Source organism: Dysidea avara, chromosome 2 (assembly GCF_963678975.1).
Source record: "Dysidea avara chromosome 2, odDysAvar1.4, whole genome shotgun sequence".
NCBI classification, from domain to species: Eukaryota; Metazoa; Porifera; class Demospongiae; order Dictyoceratida; family Dysideidae; genus Dysidea; species Dysidea avara.
The window spans coordinates 37249585-37270225 of record NC_089273.1 but is presented as its reverse complement, the minus strand read 5'-3'; the positions used below and the strand labels follow the sequence as shown (position 1 = coordinate 37270225).

At 36.8% G+C, this 20641-nt stretch overlaps 1 protein-coding gene, 1 long non-coding RNA gene and 1 pseudogene across 2 annotated transcripts; 2 read left to right on the top strand and 1 right to left on the bottom strand.

The window, feature by feature from the left end:
• The first annotated feature begins 4464 nt into the window (after positions 1 to 4464).
• LOC136248062 (uncharacterized) lies at positions 4465 to 6399 on the top strand (annotated as a pseudogene).
• Positions 4618 to 15755, top strand: LOC136247237 (uncharacterized). Its single transcript, XM_066038871.1, has 4 exons — positions 4618 to 6615; positions 10886 to 10910; positions 14832 to 15101; positions 15340 to 15755. The coding sequence occupies exons 1-4, from the start codon at positions 6508 to 6510 to the stop codon at positions 15444 to 15446; spliced, it is 510 nt and encodes a 169-aa protein (XP_065894943.1). The 5' UTR covers positions 4618 to 6507; the 3' UTR covers positions 15447 to 15755.
• Positions 11918 to 12798, bottom strand: LOC136244787 (uncharacterized). Its single transcript, XR_010695573.1, has 3 exons — positions 12537 to 12798; positions 12380 to 12477; positions 11918 to 12326 (listed from the first exon to the last, which is right to left on the bottom strand). It is a non-coding gene; the product is annotated as an uncharacterized lncRNA (long non-coding RNA).
• Positions 15756 to 20641: the final 4886 nt, after the last annotated feature.

Below are 20641 nucleotides of genomic sequence, written 5' to 3'. Positions count from 1 at the left end.
ACACCATATAATTAGTTTGTAGAATTAGGGTGGGATCGGTGTTTATCAGCAGTTAGTAGTTGAAGAGTTTCACGTTCTTTCCTCAGTGCATCTTTCTCAGTTGAGGGTGTTCACCTACAAAATGAAGAAAAAATTAACAGGAGTAAGTAACGTAATAGTATGCTTGTTTTAATTAGTACGCTAGTTCAGTGTCAGCTGCATGTATGGTAGGAATATTAAACTAGGGAGCTACGGCAAAATTTAGGCTAGGTCTAGAGCTTCGAGTGCAAGTCACTTTTCTAGCGAGTTAGAAACCTTTGAATCGACAAAACTCTAGAGCATTGAGGGGCATGGCACTAAATCACTTGATATCGAGTGGTGCCATGCTTTCGAGTTATGCCATCGCGATAGCGATGTTGGATTAAATCTGTACCGTAGCTCCAAAGAGCAACCTAAACCCAGACCACATTTCCCTGCTAGGCCTCAGTAAGCCTTCATTGCTGCCTCCTGCAGTGGTAATGTGGTGTCACCCAGTCAACCCGACACACATCAATGAGGTTTAAATGTTTAATTCTTACCCACTTCAACATTACCACCACACAAACTTAATCTGTAACTTTATTGTACCTTGTGTGGGAGAATCAAAGTATCGCCATGTGCTCTATTTTCCATATAGTGTCAATTAGCTGCATAACTGTAGTATGCAGCTAATTGGGTAAATACAGTACAGTTGTGCAAATAATTGGACAAATAAGGCACACTTGGGCAAATACAGTACAGTTATGCAAATAATTGGACAAATACAGCACACTTGGGCAAATACAGTACAGTTGTGCAGAACAGTTATGTAACAACCCTAATTAGATAAATACCTGATTGTAAGATAGCACTTGAAATAGTTCTTACATTGATTACTTTCTTCACAGAACTGTCAAATGCAGTCTTTATCATATCTGGTATCATACAAAGCTGAACTTTTAATTGATTCAGATCAAACTGATTCTGTAAGAAATTAGTGATATTGTCAGGAATGCTATCCATAAAATTTCCATTTGCAGCATTCAGCATCAACAATTCAATTTCCTTGACTAAAAAAGATCTTCTTGTTCAGATCTTCTATTAACTTCCTCAGACACAAAATCCAATGCCTCATAATAAGCCTGATGATGCAAATCTCTTGCACATTGATATTGATGAGCTGGTGTTCCAGACTCTAGCCATTTTGGCAATTTACGGTTTCTGGGAAGCTTTGGCTGATCTGTTAATGACTGAAATTTGCTTATTGTTTTTTCATAAAATTGATTAAACATTGTGTCTGTTCTTAGTGATTTCAGATGTGATACCAACAGCACAGAACCCTTAACTGCCTCTCTTACAGTGATATCTACAGCCTGGACATTAAAGGAAAGCTGCTCAGCAGGGGCAAATAAAACATGGGCCAACTGTAATCCAAATATGTTTCAAATTGTTCCAATTTACTGAATAGCCCACTGGCTTTAGCAGCATATTCATCATGCCCATCCTGTACTTCCCCCAAAGTAGTCTGCAACACCTTGTAGTTTTATAGTATACTAGATATTGATGCATGCCTCACAGTCCAACTTGTTTGATGCAGCACACTAAGAGATGGAGTATATTCCCCGCTACTTAGTGTTATATCCTTTTTAAATCTTTCAAAATCTGTAACCTCTTTGGTGAAAATTTGATTAGCTGAACAGGCTCATGAACAAAATCCATGGTGTTTCTTAGAATTTTGCATTTTCTTGAAGCACCTTGAAGATATAAATTCAAGTTATGCACCAAACAGTGGGCAGATAAAGCTTACCCTTTTCTTGTTTAAACAGTGCTTGAAACTCATTTCTGATTCCGCTAATGTTACTTGCACCATCATAGGCTTGTCCTTTACATTGTGAAAGAGGTAGGACACATTGACCAAGAATTCCTTTTATTTCCTTGTAAATTGTTAAGGTTTTTGTGTTTGGCAACTCCGCAAGAGCTGGAGCATCCTCAATAATCTGGTACATATAATTTACCCACCTGATAGATAAGACATTTGCTCAGTGTGAGAAATATCCGTTGCTTCATCAGCAATAACTGCATACTACCTTGGACCTTAAATTTCAGCTAATATCTCATCACATATTGCCTTTCCCATGAGTTTGATCGTATCATTGCCTCTGGTGAGATATACCCACTTCTGTCTATAGCCAGGCTTTCATTTTGCAATCTCCTTTTGCTTCCAGCAATAAAAGTTGATATATATTGCCTTCAAAGCTGTCAGCTCTTTCATCATGTCCCCACAATGCTAACCCTAGATATTTTATGCCTAACAAAACGTTCATAAGCATGGTTCTGTGAAATGCCATTTCTGCAGCTTTCAGGTCACTGGTAATAGCTCCAATATGCACGCCTGAATTTTTTGCTGCCAATATGTCTGTAGCTTCATGATGTGTATCATTACACTCATGTTCTGAAAACTTTTGCAATTCCTTCTTCCAATTTGTTAAACCCGCCATTGAGAAATGAAGATTTAGAGTAACGATCAGGTCTAGTTAATAAACTATGTTGCTTTGCACTACAGCATAATCTACAAAATATTCTGTGATGAACAGAACAGACTGTTATCCATTGATACTTCTTGTACCAAGCAGTTTGAATTTTCCTGCTGTAAAATTTTGATTGCTTTTCTTGTTGCAAAACTCTAGAACCTTCTACTTTGATTGGCTGGTTTGGTGCACACTATGTAGTTGCAGGGAGAATTTAATTCAAAAGGTCTGTTTATACTTGTTCTCTGTGAGGCTTGTAAATTTTCACAGTCCATGACAGGCTCCATGGTGTCGCTGTCTGTAGATTCAGAATCGCTTGTATCAGTCACTCTATCAGTTACATGGCCACAGTGGTTGCTAGTAGTTGGCAGTGTTTGCGTGGGTTCAGCCGTTACAATTGTGGGCTCTGTTGGTCCACTCTCAGGGCTTCCATACAATTTGCCATTGAAACACTACGAAGAAATAGCCATTTAGCTATGTTTATTAATACCTAATACAATGGACTTACTGTTATAGAATCATTCAAACTAGTGTCTGCCATGTGGTGGCTAACAGTGTTCACATGGCAGCTCACTGATAGTGGAAATTGACTTGTCATTGAAAAGCTTTCTTCGCATACCATTTCTTCATCTGCAGAGTCTGAATCAATCATTACCACATTGTTCTTAGCTTTTTCACATTTTCTCCTCAAAAGTTTGCTAATAGAGATTTTGCTTAGTTGCCATCACCATGGGAAACATGATCATCCAGCTGGCTTTGGAGCAAGTGGCTTTGTATTTTACACTAATATTAATGGGGGAGTGGAACACCCTCTGCCACCCCCCCTATATATTTAACTTCTGTCAACAGCTGAGAAAATAATATGTACTAAATAAACTGCAGTAACACAGTGGCATAGCCAGACCCAGGCATTAAGTCACTTTGCCCTACCATCAGCTACCCAGGGTAATTAAGGAGGTGGGCTGAATCACAGATGAACAAGAATAGCTAACACAATTTACTGTGTGTCCACTTCGCTAATGCTTTCTTTCTGGCTGGTCAGCAGTAACCGGGTTTCCCCCTGGGATTTTACTGTAAGTTATTCGATTGTGATATTAATGGTGAATGAAAGCAATAAATAGGAATGAGATTACATGACTAAAACACAATCAGCATCGTTAAAAAGGACAAAAGAAAGAAAAATTTCTATACAGATAGGGACAGTGTGTCTTCATGTTTGTGGTGAAGTGTGGACTATGTGAATGAAATCCTTGATGAAAACTTAAATTGATGCTATGAAATGTGGGAACCCATTCAAGCTTCATGTATGCATACTGAAGGTTAGACTGATATTTTGGGTGGTATGGAGTGCTTGTTTATAGTTGGCATGTATTTCTTTTTCCTGTTTGTAGACTGATTATCTCCAGTTTAAAGTTATCACTTGATGCGAGTAGTCTACTACAAGCGCTCCGTGCCTTCATTCAAATACCCTGCTTGTCTGGTATTAAGACACTACTGTATGCATGTGATAAAAAGACAATAGGTAGCTAGCATTCGCCATTAGTAAGGCTATTATCTTAGTGTAGGTAGAGTATATATGTAGATAGCGATGCATGACACATTTTAAAACGTCTATTGATGTCAATATGAAGATGGACCTGTGTATGTTTGTTGCACATAGTAGAATGGCTTGCCCGCCCAGTGCCCGGGCATGGCTAAAAGTTTGGCTATACCACTAATGGCATTAACATATATTTATACTACAGGTGGTAGGTCTGCAAAATGTGGCTATTTTATTTTATGTAAGCACATAAAATTGCATACACTTCTCAATTTTCATGACTTGCAAGTTGTCATGCTGTTGTACTATGACCATGAAGTTTTACATTTGTAAAATGTTTACTTTGCTTTGCAGTACAAGTTACAGAATATAGATATTATTGTGTTTCGGTTTTGAGATATGACCCGTTATGTGATGGGATATTTTTCTACCCTAATTCCACAGTTATTGCAGACCTTGTATTTTAAAGTAGATGTAATGAACTTGGTGGTACTGTTCTGTGCTAAGACATGTCATACAATGTTTTTTGCTACAGACTTCAGAAAATACATTGATGATGCTAAGAGAGGCGGTTATTCTGTACGGTTAAGGCATTTAAAAATTTTGTTTGCTGGAGCTTCAAAAGTTGGAAAATCAACATTTGTTCAGTTGCTCAAAGGAAAGAAAGTAAAACTTGAGTACCATACCACTGAAGTTGCTACTACAGAAAAAGTAGTGATACCTAACAAAATTGATGTCAGTGGAAGAAAGTGGTTAGAACTCGATGAAACTGAGGAGATTCGCCAACTAAGATCTCGTTTACATCTACAACTACTCAAGAAAGGTGAAGATGTTCCCATTCATGAACACCATTTTCCATTGTCTGAATCATCATTTGCAACATTTTCATCATCCACTTACTCTGAACACCGTTACTCTAAACACAGTGAACTGGGAGTGGAAGCCTGTTTATATTCCACTGACCCAGTGTACTCTACACCTGGTGAACAAGTTTCTCCTACGTGGAATGTCCTTACACTGATGGACTCAGGTGGGCAGCCAGAGTTTATTAATCTGTTGCCTGCAATCAACAAACTGTCTAAAGTTACATTTATAGTTCTTAATATGTGCAATAATCTTAATGAACTAGTTACAGTACATCACAGTAATAAGGAGTATGAGACACGTACAACACAATATACGCATTTGCATTTGATTAAATGCTTGCTCTCTGTTCTTAAAGATTCAGCAGTTAGCAAAGATACACTTCTTGCTGGCTTACAGTTTAACAAAGAAAACTCAGCATCTTGTTTTGAGTCTGAGTTATGCATTTTGGGGACACATTTAGATCAGGCTAAAGTCAAAAGTATCAATGAAATTGAAAAAGCAATACATGATCTGATAAAAGAAATGAATTTGAGCAAACATTTAAAAGTTTGGACCCATAATGGTGAAATCTTATTCAAGGTCAATGCACTTAATGAAGCTGACTGTTTGGTACCAGTCCAAGAAATTCGTTCAAATATTCACGACAGCCTTGAAAATGAAGTTGATGAAATTTTAGTTCCTTTGCCATGGGTCCTGTTGGAATTAGAGATCCGTACAATGTGCAAGCAACAGAACAGATGTTATCTCCTTTTTGATGAGGTTTTGATGGTTTCTGATAAGATGATGGCAAGAAGTAAGAAGATGGATAAAAAAGAAATTGAAACTGCCTTAAAATTTCATCACAATCATGGCATGTTGCTGTATTTCCACAAAGTGAAGAGCATGAGAAAATATGTTATTGCTGATCCAAACTGGCTGTTTATAACACTTGCCAAATTAATGTGCTGTAGATTAAAGAGCAAAGTACTTCGAAATTATGATCTGGTAGAGCAATTTAATACCACTGGCATATTGAGTGAAAAATTAATTAAAGAAATAAGTGTTGATGAGGCTAAAGACATACCACATGAGTCATTTTTGGACCTTTTGGAACATTTATGAATCATTGCAACACTTAAGAAAAAAGCAGCTTATTTTATGCCATTTACTCTTCCAGCCATTAAATGTAATGAAATGACAATTCTACAACAGTATGGAAAGACATCTACTGGAAACACTAACGTGCATCCATTGCTTGTGCAATTTGAAGTTGGGACACTGCCAAGAGGAGTATTTTGCTGTCTTGTTGTTCAACTTTTAAAAGACAACTCTTCATGGGAGCCTTTAAACAATAAAGAAGAGATATTTGATAGTTTGATTACCTTTCTCACAGACTCTAATCAGTACGTGACCCTACTGGACAGAATCTTGTATTTGGAAATTCAATTGAGGCATCCATCAAACCCTTCATTCCATTACCAAATTTGAAGCAAAATAACTCAGGCACTGGTAAGAGTTTGTAAGAAATTTGACTTGAAGAATTCTACACTTTGCTACGGATTTTGGTGTTCTGTGTGTGAATATGGAAGTAAACACATGACTAAACTGATGAATTCAGCACAAGATGATTGTTCACGTTGTGTCTTTAAAAAGCTTACCACGATGAACGAATCACATAAAATTTGGTTTGAAGATAAATTGAAGGTAAATGACAAGTTTTATTTGGTATAATGCTTGTTATGTAAATGATATTCATCATGCCATACTTAATCTTTATTGTCTGAATCCTATATTATTGCAATTATGACCAATGGTTCCAACACACCTTGTACATGTGGATAATTTCTAGCATAGTGTTGTGACTACATTTATACAGTATGTAAAGATATAATTTGATATTTGTGACCGTCTCAGCAAAAACCCGACTTGTTCTCACAATTAAAAAAAATTTTTTTATCCACTCAGCAATATCAGCATTGTCCAAGGAATGGACCACCAAAGTTTGAGCCTTCTGTGGTGTGTAGTTTTGGAATTATAGCAATAGACAGTAGGAAGAGCAAGGTAATCGATTTGTACAGCGACTATACTGGAAATAAACTACAGGCGCTTACATTCGCAGCCAGGGCCGCCCACAGGGGGGGGGGGGGGGGGGCAACTGGGGCATTTTGCCTCGGGCCCCAGCCTGAAAGGGGCCCCAGGAGGCCCCATGAAGGGCCCCCTGAATACCTGTTTAAAAGATCGATATACTCTAATAGAGCAGTCAGATATAAATACTCTAATAGAGCAGTCACAGTATTCTTCAGAGGAGCAGTGTAGCAAGCTTATAGATAAGAAGATATGGTTGGTGATGGGTAGTTATTGTCATTGCCAGCAGGTTGTGACCTTTTTTTTTTTTTTTTTTTGGTCTTCACCCTACAACTTGGGTCAAGGGCCCCACTTTAACTCTTTGCCCTGGGCCCCTTAATTTCTCTGGGCGGCCCTGTTCGCAGCCATAACTTCCGTTTGAATTAGTCTACAATGTTGCAATTTGGCTTAAAATGTTCATCATGGCTCCGCACATCAGCCAAGGTATAGTATTATGTCTGTAGATACTTGCGCATATTGGATATGAAGGCGGTTTGGTAGAAGAAATGATGACAATCTTGTTTACGTTTACCGCATCGTAAACAAATGCACGTGACACGCATACCGTTTGAGCTAGAGAAACCAAACAAAGCTTTTCGAACTCTCCATGAGCAGGCGAATAAGATGGTATATCATTTTAGTCGATTTGAGTCTTCCTTCTTCAAGTACTGGCCCGATAAAAACTTGCGTAGTTTTATTTTGTAGCATGCGTAATTTTACGAATTATTTTTCAAATTTCAATTTTCTCAATACGCAAGCTTGTGCGAATGGGTATCACTCTTTTCACCCTATTTCATAACCCTACAGAACTTAGACAAAAAACGGTGAACCAAAAAGGTGGAAAAAAAAGTGCTATATTGAAAGGGGATCGAACCCAGGATCCCAGTGTGATGGTCAAGTGTTCTACCGATTATGCTACCGCTGCTAGCTCCCTTGATTCCCTTCTTTTGTATCTTATAAATGTGACTAACGAAATAAGCTGTATATAGTAAGAAGAACCTAACCCTAAAGGTGAAGAAGAAACCAAAGCTGAACTCTAACCCTAACCCTAACGCTAACACTACTAGACACTTCCCCTAAAGTCTACTACTTGTGGCAACTACTGGACGCTTCCCCTAAAGTCTACTACTCGCGGCAACTACTGGACGCATCCCCTAAAGTCGACTACTCACGGCAACTATTAGATGCGTGCCCTAAAGTCGAAGAGAGAGAGCAACAACTACAGTAGGAAGTCTGGATGCTTTTGAGCTTAATATTACGTAAGGGTTATGAAAGGTGGTGAAAAGAGTAAAACCCTTGTGCGAACAAGTCGGGTTTTTGCTGAGACGGTCACATTTAGTAAGTGTTGCATTACTAGTCCATATAATGTATAATACAGCATTAATTGTAACAAAAGACTTATGATATAGAATTTTTAAAAATCACCAAAACTTGAGTTTTAGACTGAATGCCTGACTATGTAATTACAGTCACAAAGCTAGAGGCCAAATGAAGCAGTGCATGGCCACCATTTTATGCCACAATAACAAACTCACTAGTGGGATGTGCCTTTTTGGGTTCCGATGAGTGTAGGCCCTCTGCGCCTTGTCTTTTCTTTTATCTTCAATCAGGCTGCTTGTCTTCTTTTTCATCCAACAAAACCATATTGAGGCATTAATTTTCCATATCAACACTTTACTTCAGTTGAATATTTAGCTAGACACCACAGAGTTATTTCAGAATGGGTTTCGGAAGTGCTTCAGTCCTGACACTGCTATAAGTGGTATACTAGCTGCAACCTTGCAATTGGGATCCGATTGCGACAGGCTGGCGTCACACCCATCAAATAAAGATCTAGGTGAACTAATAGTGATAGAGTATGGAGACCATGCATACCTCTTAACAGTCTAGCTATTTACATCACAATAAACAAGATTCCCTCACGACTTATTGGTCTAGCTAGCTGCACACTCCTTTGCAGACTCAAGATACTCTAATACAACAGTCACTTTAACACAACAGTCATGTATGATATTCTAATAGAACAGTCACAAGTTACACTGTAGTTAGCTGTGCTATAAAACAAAAACCAAACAAACTAGTATTTTTTTTAAATTGTTGATTTAAAAATGAAGTAGGGATCTATGCCATAAAAAGTAGTGAAGCAAGATATGAATAATAGTATTACAGCATAGCTCAGTGGGAAAGTCCCTCCTTTGGTACATTAGCTCTAACAATTATTCAATGCCAAAGTATCCAGTGCCTAAGCCACAAAACCGTTCACTTTTGATAAAAGCACCAAATTTCTTATGTGGTTTGTAGCACGTGAACTAAGTGATTTTAGAAGGGGAGGCATGTAAAAAGTCCTTTGGAAGGAACCCTACTTTTTGGGCCTTGACAACAAAACTATTTGTTTACATGGAAAACAATCAAGTTTAAAGGCTGGATCTAGTATTAGACCAGTACAAAGCCTGAAGCTGTGACATGATAGCCCATTAAAATTCCACATGAAACAAATCGTTTTCTCAGCCTGGATGTTGACAAAAATAACTGAAAATGCTATTTTCAAGGGGTTCTATTAAAGTTTTGCATTTCCAATACACACAGTTCTATAGTATCATGTACAAGGATAATCCTGATGTGTATTATTTCTTTATCAAAGGTGTATAATAAAAGTTATTGAATGGTGAAGTTTTAATTGATTACAGATGGACACAAAATCATTAAAATCCCTATGTATATACATAAATTAAACAATTATCTTTGCAATATTGATCAAATCTAGTTAGTACTGTAAAGATACCTTCTGATATTCCAATGATTTTATGTCCATCTGTAACCAATTAAAACTTCATCATTCAATAACCTTGTTATACACCTTCAATAAAGAAACAATACACATTAGGATGATTCTAGTACATGATTCTACAGAACTGTGTGGATTGGAAATGCAAAACTTTAATAGAACTCCTTGAAATATCATTTTGTTTACTGCCAGGCTGAGAAAACGATTTGTTTCATGTGGCATTTTAATGGGCTATCATGTCACAGCTGCAGGCTTTGTACTGGTCTAATACTAGATCCAGCCTTTAAACTTAATTGTTTTTCATGTAAACAAATAGTTTTGTTATCAAGGTCCAAAAGATAGAGTTCCAAAGGACATTTTACATGCCTCCCCTTCTTGTATAGCTTCTCGTAACATTGAATTTTATAGCACAGGTAAATAGAGAGGCTTTCTATTTGAGCATCTAGATCACTGTTACAGTAATAGAGCAATCACTGACTGTTTCTACTAGAACATTTCGATGTATCAATAGTACAGTATCGTATCGTGATACTTATTTGCTATATCGATATATATTACCGTATTGATATGTATTGCAGATCCCTAGAACCGATGATAGATTGTTTATGAGCATATTGCTGCTTGCTGGAGCAAAAAACAAAGCATTGTGAATTGTATAAAAAATAGTGCCATCAAATCGAGTGAACAGTGTTTTCAGCAAGTTTCACACGAATAAGTCAGTTTGTGCAGGACTACTTCACAAAGGAAGAATTGGCTGTAAGTATGGAAGTCATTCGCTTTACTTGGCCTAGTCCTATAATTTACACTACACTAGGTAGTTGAATAAGAGATCATGGAGCTACATATGTGTGAAAATCACATTTTCTTTCTTCCTGTCAATGTATTAACTGTTGTGTATCAGCTTCTTCGGCCACACGGCACACTAACGTGTGTCTTGATTTCTAATATTGTACAATGTCACATTACAGAAATGACTTAATAATCCAAAACCTTCTAAATGTAGCAAAATTAATTTATACGTGGTTTTAGATTAAAGTGTCACATGTTTCATTCTTTGTTTCACAGAAACCTGAGCTTCTTTGTCAACAAGGTTAGTTCTACACTGTATTGTAAGTGAATGATCAATTTGCTCACTATTATTATTATGATCATTCACTGTACTTATAATACGTAATGATGTTAATTACATTATGATGTGTAGTCACTTTATCTAGGTCATTGTTTGAAAAAATTGATAAACTTCTGATATACAACACCAAGCCTCCATAGACTTTTGGCGACATCTAAGTTTTAAAACTCAAATCACGCGTTTAATTCAATTCAACACCACATAATTCAATCTGCTTTTTGAACCTGGTATATGTTTGAATGTTTTGTGGCCATGGTTGTTTAACAACCATGAACATGTGTCAGGTTACATATATAGTCAGTTTTAATACAGCCAGGCCATGTTAATGGTTGCCTGATCAGGGACGTAGCAATGATGTTTGGGGTGTGGGTACCAAAGTTGGCAATAAACTGATCAACATTCATGCATGTACACAACTAGTAGGGTCTTATTGATAGGGATACTATTCATGTGTGTTTATATAAAGATGTTGTAAAGTGGTATCACCAGCTATAGCCATACAGCTACAGTGCATAGGTTATCTCTTCATTGTTGTTCTGACCTACTGTATGTGCTCAATATATATTATCACTTGCAAAATATTGATCATGTGATGGTCTTCTCTTTATCTATTTTACTGTAAATTACAAGGATTAAAGTTTTTATCTACAGAGCGAGACATCATACTTCTATGATGCATTCCCTTGTAGGTACTCCCCATTATGGCAAATACTACACTGTATTCACCATTGTTGACTCTCATTTTGCTTGTTTAGTATCTACTATTACTAACATGACCAAAGTGTTAACACCATCTTTCTAATCGTCAGCTGTTAGCAGCTCCTGTATACTCTACAGCGAGACTGTCTTCTATATCAGTTGCCACCTTTGAGCAAAATTTTTCAACAATATGGATGTGGTACACTGCTTAAACTTTTCATAGCACCGACCCTAGAATTAATTTTAACTACAGATATCACGTGCCAGGTTAAATACAGTACATTTTACAATGTGACCATCAAAACTGTTGTATGGTTTCTTGTTGGAGGTATAATGATTGCATGTTGTGTGTGGCTAAAATTTCATGTCAGCTACTTGGTCACAAAATGTGCGAACCAAAATTCACTTTTCAAAATAGTTGGGGCCTATTGTCCACCTGACCTTCCCAATTCCAACACTCTTCATTAACTGTTTCTTTTCATATTATTCTTAGTACTTTGTTCTATTCTATTTTGGCACAGGTCTAAAGTAAATTAAGAGAGAAAAAAAACAACAAAAAAAAACACAACAATGCTTACTAAGAAGATCTTCCTCATATCCATGACCTTTTTGTATATGACCTTATATTCACCTCAAGCTTGATATTACTAAGTTCCTTTGCTGTTATTGTCAGCATCTCTGTATAAGAAACCTGTAAGTTACAGAATTCCAAGTCCACAATAGTGTTTCACCTTATTGTTAGCTGACTTAATTCAAAACAAGTGCTGTAGCAACACTCTTCATAAGCCATAATGTCTTGTTAACCTGTCTGGTATTAGAGAATTTAATGCTATGAGAAGTCAGTAGACCACAGCAAGTTGAAATACTCGAATTTCATTGGCTACTTACAAATATCTAAATCCTGTAGATCCCTTGTTTATGTCTCAATAGATCCCTGCATGTCTCTGGGGCGATACAAAACACAGCAATTACACACCTGTAATATTGAAAATGCATGGGCATTTCACTGGATAGTAAGTGCTGTTACAAGTTACAGGGGCTTGTTCTACTCATAAACGCTACATTTCTCATGTTACAAGCAGCCAGGAAGGTACATGAACGAGCTGTGGTCTAAATTAGTTAGACATCAAAACACAGTGTTCTATGGAATTTAAGAACCCTCAGGCCCTGTAGTAGCACCCTTGCTTTACTTGTGCGACACAACACAGGGCCTTTCGGCAGGTTTCTAAATTCCATAGAACCCTGTGTTTCGATGTTTAACTATTATTTAAAGTGTACTTATGCAGCTTCTACCTTAGATTAGTGATAGTGTTGATATCAGCTTATTCATTGATATGAATTATATATTTCTATAACCATTTCACTAAAGTCATACAAATACCAATTTTTGTTAATTTTGGGTTTCAAATTCAACTGTGTATTTGTTGGTGCTTTACTTTATGATTTTTCAATAGCCCCATGAATATACCTGGTCGGCCTCTATCAATTCAACAGCTTTTTCAGCAGCCACAGTTCATAATACACATGGCATAACATAAATTGAATGCTGCATGCAATAACTACTATTGATACTATAACAGTCAAGTTTTTTTTTTTTTTTAATTACGGCCTTGTCCTGGTAAGAATATTGTGAAATCAAAGCTGGAAGCCTTGAAATGGGTGAAATGATGCAAATTTTTTAATGAACACAGTTAGCGTCAAAAAATTATACTTGTTTATTAAGGTTTTACAACACCAAGCTGATGGCACCTGGTCCTACAGCATGTTTAAAATATTCTTGGCTAGCACCTTCAATTTCACAACTTTTTCATCCTGGTCTATTTTGGTAGAGCTATACACCACAACTTAGCTGTTTTGGTATACATATTACTTCTTTCTGTATTCATAAACCCCAAAGCCTGCCATAGGCTCACTTTGTACCTTTCTTCTTATTACTTCCTTTTTATTACTTGCCATCTTATCATACAGGAAAAAGAAAAAGAATTTGATTTATATGGACTGTTTGGAATATTTAGTTACATCTGTGTGATATTGTTGAGAAGTAAAATGGTTACTTAGTTTCATAGCTTCATAGATAACATAGCTGAAGTAAAACAGAACATATAGATGACATAGCTGAACTCTTAGCAAAGGGTGAATTGTTTGTAGCTGAACTTTCTACAGGGTGACTGTATCATAGCTGAACTTTCTACATGGTGACTTGTATCATAGCTGAACTTGCTACAGGATCACTATTTTGTACAGGGTTATTGTACATTGCTGAAATTTATGTACATGTACTTGGCAAAGCTGGACTCTCATCAGAGTGAATTGTTTGTAGCTGAAATCTCTACAGTGTGACTTGATCATAGTTGAACTCTCTACAGGATGACTTGCAACATAACGGAACTCTCTACAGGATGAGTTGCAATGTAGTTGAACACCTTCAGGGTGGCTAGTAACGCAGCTGAACTCTTTAGTGCAACTTTTTTTGTAGCTGAACTCTGCAGATTAAGTAACTAAACTCTTTACAGGATGACTTTAAACAAAACTGCATTCTCTAGTAGGTTAACTGCATTATCAGAGTATCTTAATTGCACACTGGTCACACGTAGTTAGCTTTCACATTATTTAACACAGTGTTTAATACAACTTCTTTTGAACTACTGCAAGGCTCTTCTACAGTGATTAATTTACTTGTATTCCAGTTTTCAGCTCAATCCTTTCAGTGGTTTGTCTAGTAGGTGTGACGATACAAATTATTTTCATTCGTGAAACTAGCTTGTATCTGTAACACTTAATTGGAGTATTTTGTTGTAATTCCATGAGTATCAATTCTATTTCTTTCAAACTTTGCACTACAGTATGTATGACCTTACTTCATGTACAAATCAATTTTCAAGCTATCCCTTCATGAAGTTGACCCTGTAAGCAAGACAACAAATCACTTTTGTATTTGTGCATAATCCCTTTAAATTTGGAACAGAAGGTGCACTAGCCTGAGGGAGTCCCACCAGCAACAAAGGGTTAGACACTATTGAGCTACAAATGGATGAAAATAGTATTTACTTGGTTCCTGTAAAATATGCACTTGTGTGTAATGTGCTAGCACTGGCTGTACTTGGCTGCATAACACACTATCGTGTGTCTTAATTATTACATAATATACTTGTCTATCTATAAAGCATCTGTACTGTATTTTAGGCAAACCAGAACTTCTTGATCTCAATAATCATGTGAGACCTAAAGTAGCAGCACAGTGGCGTGATCTAGGAGCACAACTGATAAGTGATGATAGATTGAATATTATTGAACGTGATGAGGGCAAACATGTAGAAGCTTGTTGTTCACAAATGTTCCGAGTGTGGCTTCGGATGGATGTCACAGCAAGCTGGGTTAAACTAGTTAAAGCACTGAGAGAACCAAGCATTGCACACAATGCTTTAGCAGATGAGATTGAAGTGAAATTCACAGGTATAGTACTTTGTTTGACAATGCAATCGTCTACATTTGGCTATGCATACAGAACTGTTATGTGGTAAGCAACCCCTAATTCAGTGCTACCAAATTGAATGATGTTTATTTCTTGCAATGCTTACACTTTTATTTATTAACATACAACATGCTCAACACAGTTATCACGAAGTAAAAGTGTCACACCTAAATTAAGCATAGGTACGTCATAACTATTGTGCTGTTATATACATTACAGGAATTTCATCAACACCACAGTTGGAAACTACTAGTTCATCAGGGCACTGTTTCAAAACTGAGTCTGGTTCAGAAGATACAGACACTTCAGATTCTGATGATGAATGATGGCACTATTTAATTACTACATCCCTATATACAAACAGTAAAGGATAGGTATACAGTTAGATGTTCATAGGGTAGTTATTTCACACATACATTTTTATCAGTGTAATGCAACAGTAGATAGAGTGATAGACAACACATAATATGTTTGGTGGAGCTTACCATTATTAGTATTTGCAACAAAGTTTGCATGTCTTAAATTGAATTTTTTGATGTGCAGAAATCTACAACTTTCTTATCTTATCTGCATCAACAGTACATAATCATGGAAAATAAATCGTAAACACTTCATAAAATGGTTTTACAATATAATGAATGTGTTGTTGAGACTTGAACCATTATACGTACCTGCTATATTTTTCTTGTATCATAAATGACTTGTTTGTAAACAAATGATAATGACAGCTTTATACTGCTTAACCAATATTACTCTAAACCATCAGTCTTAATATATATGCTTACAAATTTTAGCATGCTGCAATGTCAGGAAATTCAATCCACGATGTTCATAATAATGTGTTCAACATTAAGCACCATGCATCCAGCATCTCTATGCTTCACTGATAAACTCTCACTGTCCAAGCAGATAATGTTTGCATTGTAATTTGCAAAAAAAAAAAAAAAAATTAACATGTTCCACAAATGATGTCAAACAGCCACCTTCCTGCTGTAGTGAAAGACACCGACTGTTATTAAGATAACTTACTTATAATAAGGCCACTCCAATTGGTAATTATGTTTCTGGTCCACCGCCCGCATCCTTTTTGGAGAATGTGAAATTTCAGAAATACATGGGTAAAGTGCCCGCATCAGCTTTTCGATAGGGACCCGCCGATTATGCTGGCATAATTATGAGCATAATAGGTACCTGAAAGCATTGATCATAATGTTAGCATAATAGGTAGAATATTTTGTAACAGTACGAATTCTTGCTTATAAAAATAGCTATCACAGAAAGATCGATATACTCTAATAGAACAGTCAGTAACTCTAATAGAACAATCACATAGCTGACCGTTCTATTAGAGTATATCGATCTTTTCTGTGATATGCATTTTGACAAGTAAGGTTGTACTTCGGCCACTTATTATTTATCCATAAACTGGAAATTATTAGCAGAGCATGAGAACTGAGGCATAAATAATTGGGCATAATTTGAGCATAATAGGTAAGTATTGAGCAAAAAATTTAGCATAATAGGTAAATTTTTTAGCAGTGCAGCATAGCATAATAGGTAAAATTATGAGCATAATTGGCGGGTCCCTACTTTTTGAAAAACCTGGATTTTAAAAACAAATAATTGGGCTGCAACAAGTTTGCTAAATTTAACTATCTAAGTGTCATAATTCGTATCTTATCAGTGAAAACCTGGGTAGAGTGTATAGTACAGATCGATATACTCTAATAGAACAGTCAATGAATCACAAAAATTCTCTGAGCAGTCACTTCATTGTTGCTTTGTTGCTGAATTCCACCCGCCCGCACCTAAAACTGATTTTCAAAGGACCAGAAACATTATTACCAATTGGAGTGGCCTAATACCCTATAGTTATGTGGCTTTGTCATTTTAAATTTAGTGGGTTGCTAATTAGAGCAGGGCACAGTTTTGAAAATATTTCAATGATTTTCTTGTAATTTAAGGTATTGAGAATGGCTTAAAATAATCAACAAGTAGATTTGCACTATATAAAGTTTGTGATTTGATCATTAAATATTTTGGTATCAAATGCACCCATATAGATGCACCACGAAAAAAATATATATTTACACCTATGCACTACAGTAGAGCTAGGCCTGCGCCAATTATGCCAGCATAATTTGGGGCATAATAGGTAACCAAAGGCATCAGCATTATAGGCAAAATGTTTGTGCATTGATTATCAGAGAAGCTGAAACTCTGCCTATTTTGCATGATGCAGAGTGGGATAGTGTGCAAACATGGTAAAAATCAGATTTACAGCCATGTTGTGAAAAAAGATTAGTTAAAGATCGATATACTCTAATAGAACAGTCACCGCATAATGAAATATTGTATTAGAACGTTCACAGGTGCATTTGGTACTCTAATAGAGCAGTCAAGACACAATTTTATATGAGCATATTTGGAACACAACTGGGCATAATTGGAGCATAATAGGGAAAATTCTGGAGCAATGCTCAAAAGCATAATAGGCAATTTCAAAAGTATAATAGGCTCAGGCCTAAGCAGTGCATATGTAGTGCATATAGTCAACTATATGCACACCATATGTGAACCAGTGTACATGCTGGTCACATACACACCTGAGCAAATGTTGTATTTGAGACAGTTCGCATATGTATCACATACAGTTATTGAATGCGCTTCACATGTACTACACTTGTAATCAGAATACATTTCATATTCATCACATATTCAGTACTATTTGAATATTGAATAAATACAATTTGCATGTGAAGTACATATGTTATGCATGTGTAACAAATCATGCACCTTCAAAGATACTACACATACACTCACACATGCATAGTACATCTCAATAATTTATATTGCTTATCAGTGGAATTGGAAGTCTCATGTTGCAGTCATTTGCTATTATTTTAGGTGAAAATGGAGTACTTGTTGATTACACAGTGAAATGTCAATGGTTTCCTGATACACGGCATTACACAATGACACAGTATCATACTTGTAGATAGCACGCATATCAGTGGTTTTCCTTTGACAATGTAGCATCGCAAACTAATACAATATTATTCTGTACAGTACCCATGTTATCTTCTTATGACATGCAGGATCACAAACTGGCTCAGCATTACTTCATGAATTGATTACAAGTGGTTCCTCGGATGATACAACATCACAGACTGACACAATGTATTGTTTTGCAATGGATTGATGATATGTGGTCTCCTCTGATGATACGGTGTCACTGACTTACCATAACTACTAAGTTGCCTTCTCTGACAACACCATAAATGTGGACAACACAGTGGCTTGTCAATGCTATCCTCTGACAACATAGTATCACACTCTGACACACAATATATTTACAGATTACACTGTACGTTAACAGTGATCTAATGTGAATGATGTATGTCTAATGTGAATCACATACATCACAATACTTTTCTATATCTTCAGACACCTTGCTCAGTGGCGATTCTAGACCTGACCTACAGGGGGGGCCCAGTAGGGAACGACATAACTATTGTTGTTTGGCTATAGTATAAAGTAGAATTTTCAGGGGGGTCTGGGGGTGCAACCCCCAGAAGCTGCAGGATTTTTGCAATTTAAAGGCTTGAAAACAGCCTAAAATTTGTTCTAAAAACATGAAAAATGCTAAAAATAACAATGCCAATCTATACAGCAACTTTTTCCCAAGATTTTTTAAAAGTTATTTTTTAACAGGGGGGGCCTTGGCCCCCCCTGGCCCCCCCCTTAGAATCGCCTATGACCTTGCTTGTCTTTAAATAATCTCTGAATAGTTAAAGGAATTTCATCATACCTCAGAGCCGTGAGAAACTTTCCTGAATTAACTGTACCCCTTTCAACCCAACAGCGAGCATGCCATACTCAATCGCTTACAATCACTTCCTGTTTGTACTCCATTTCTAAAGTCTATGCTGTTGATTTGGTTCAGCATTGTCATGCCAACTTCCACAAATCAGTTGAATTTTGAGGTGGCCAACTAGTACTGTTCCCAGAGCTCGAATCGAGGGTATACTAGGGTATACTAAGTATAATTTGATACAAAATTACTTTAAAAAGTATACCTTGTTGGCCTTAAGGCTAAAGCAGCCATGTAACCAATATCCTACCATATTTGCACCTTGTTTTAGCTTACACTTCATCTTCTGCCACTCTACCTGGTCCTGGTTAGCTCCCTCAGCCTTTCTCAGTGATCATTCATTGCTCGGTGTGCATTAATTAAAAATACCATTCATTGCTCGGTGTGCATTAATTAGAAATCGCTACTACACGTGATAATTGATGCAGGTTACATTGACCAAGTTTTTAGGGTTAAAAGAAAGAGGAGATCCAGTAGAACAGAGAGAGGAAACTGAGGAAAGTGATTTTGAGAGTGATTGTGAAGATGAAGATGGAGCAGGAACTCCTGCAACTGATGTTGAATCTGACCATGATGAAACACTACCTGTAGAAAGTATAGATGTGAGTCAAACAAGTATTCATTTTCCTAGTTGTTGGAGTCACAAAACCTGGCTAAGTAAGAAAGAGCAGTATCCATGGCTTACCTGTAGCAACTCCAAATTGGGCTGTGTTATATGCAAGGAATTTTCATCCTTGGGTGTACACACAAAAAGAGTGTTCATCTTTCAAGTCAGTGGAAATTAACTGAAGTGAGTGCATGTGGTCATACAAAAGAAAAGCAGCTGATGTCTTTAAGAAATAAGATCGGGAAGCACAGTAGGTCCAAAGCGCACATTGAAGCACAGAAAATTAAGCTACAATCAGCTAAGGAATCTATTGAGACCACTATACACACAATGAACCAACAGAAATATACTGCAACAGAAAAGATCTTTCGAATTGCTTACAAAATTTGCAAAACAGGTTGACCTTTTACTGATTTGCCAGTTGACTGTGACATTTACAATCTCAATGGAGTTGACATAGGTCGGACACTGCAAAGTGACAAGTCGTGTCACAATATCTGTGAACATATTGGCAATGAGATGCGAACAAAGATATGTAAGTTGATACTTGATGGTAAAAGTAAAATTTCCATTTTGATAGATGAAGCTACTACAGTAAGTAAAAAGTCAGCTCTTGTTGTTTATATAAAAACTTGCCTTTCTGGTACCGTGGAGCCTGTCACATTTTACCTTGATCTCATTGAGCTTCCTGGACAGGATGCCGAGTCCATCTATAAAACACTATTAAAATGCCTTGAGTCTTATGGATTTAGCTCAGAAATATTGTCAGACCAATTGATTGGCTTTGCATCAGATGGTGCTTCTGTTATGTTTGGCTCTCAGTCTGGAGTTGCAAAGCGAATACAAAATGCTTTCCCAAATGTTGTTATTTGGCACTGCCTTAATCATTGCTTGGAACTAGCGGTTGGTGATGCTGTTTCAGAAATCAGTGGAGTTAATCATTTTAAGATATTATTTGATAAGCTATACCATACTTACCATACTTCAGCTAAAAACAAAAGGGAACTGGAAGAATGCTGTCAGGATTTGACTACGCACTT

Bases quoted from the DNA above. Each gene is read 5' to 3' on its own strand.
- LOC136247237 (XM_066038871.1), top strand. From the start codon at position 6,508: ATGACTAAACTGATGAATTCAGCACAAGATGATTGTTCACGTTGTGTC. The intron at 10,911-14,831 runs GTTAGTTCTACA...ACTGTATTTTAG, and splicing joins TGAGCTTCTTTGTCAACAAG to GCAAACCAGAACTTCTTGAT. The intron at 15,102-15,339 runs GTATAGTACTTT...TATACATTACAG, and splicing joins GATTGAAGTGAAATTCACAG to GAATTTCATCAACACCACAG.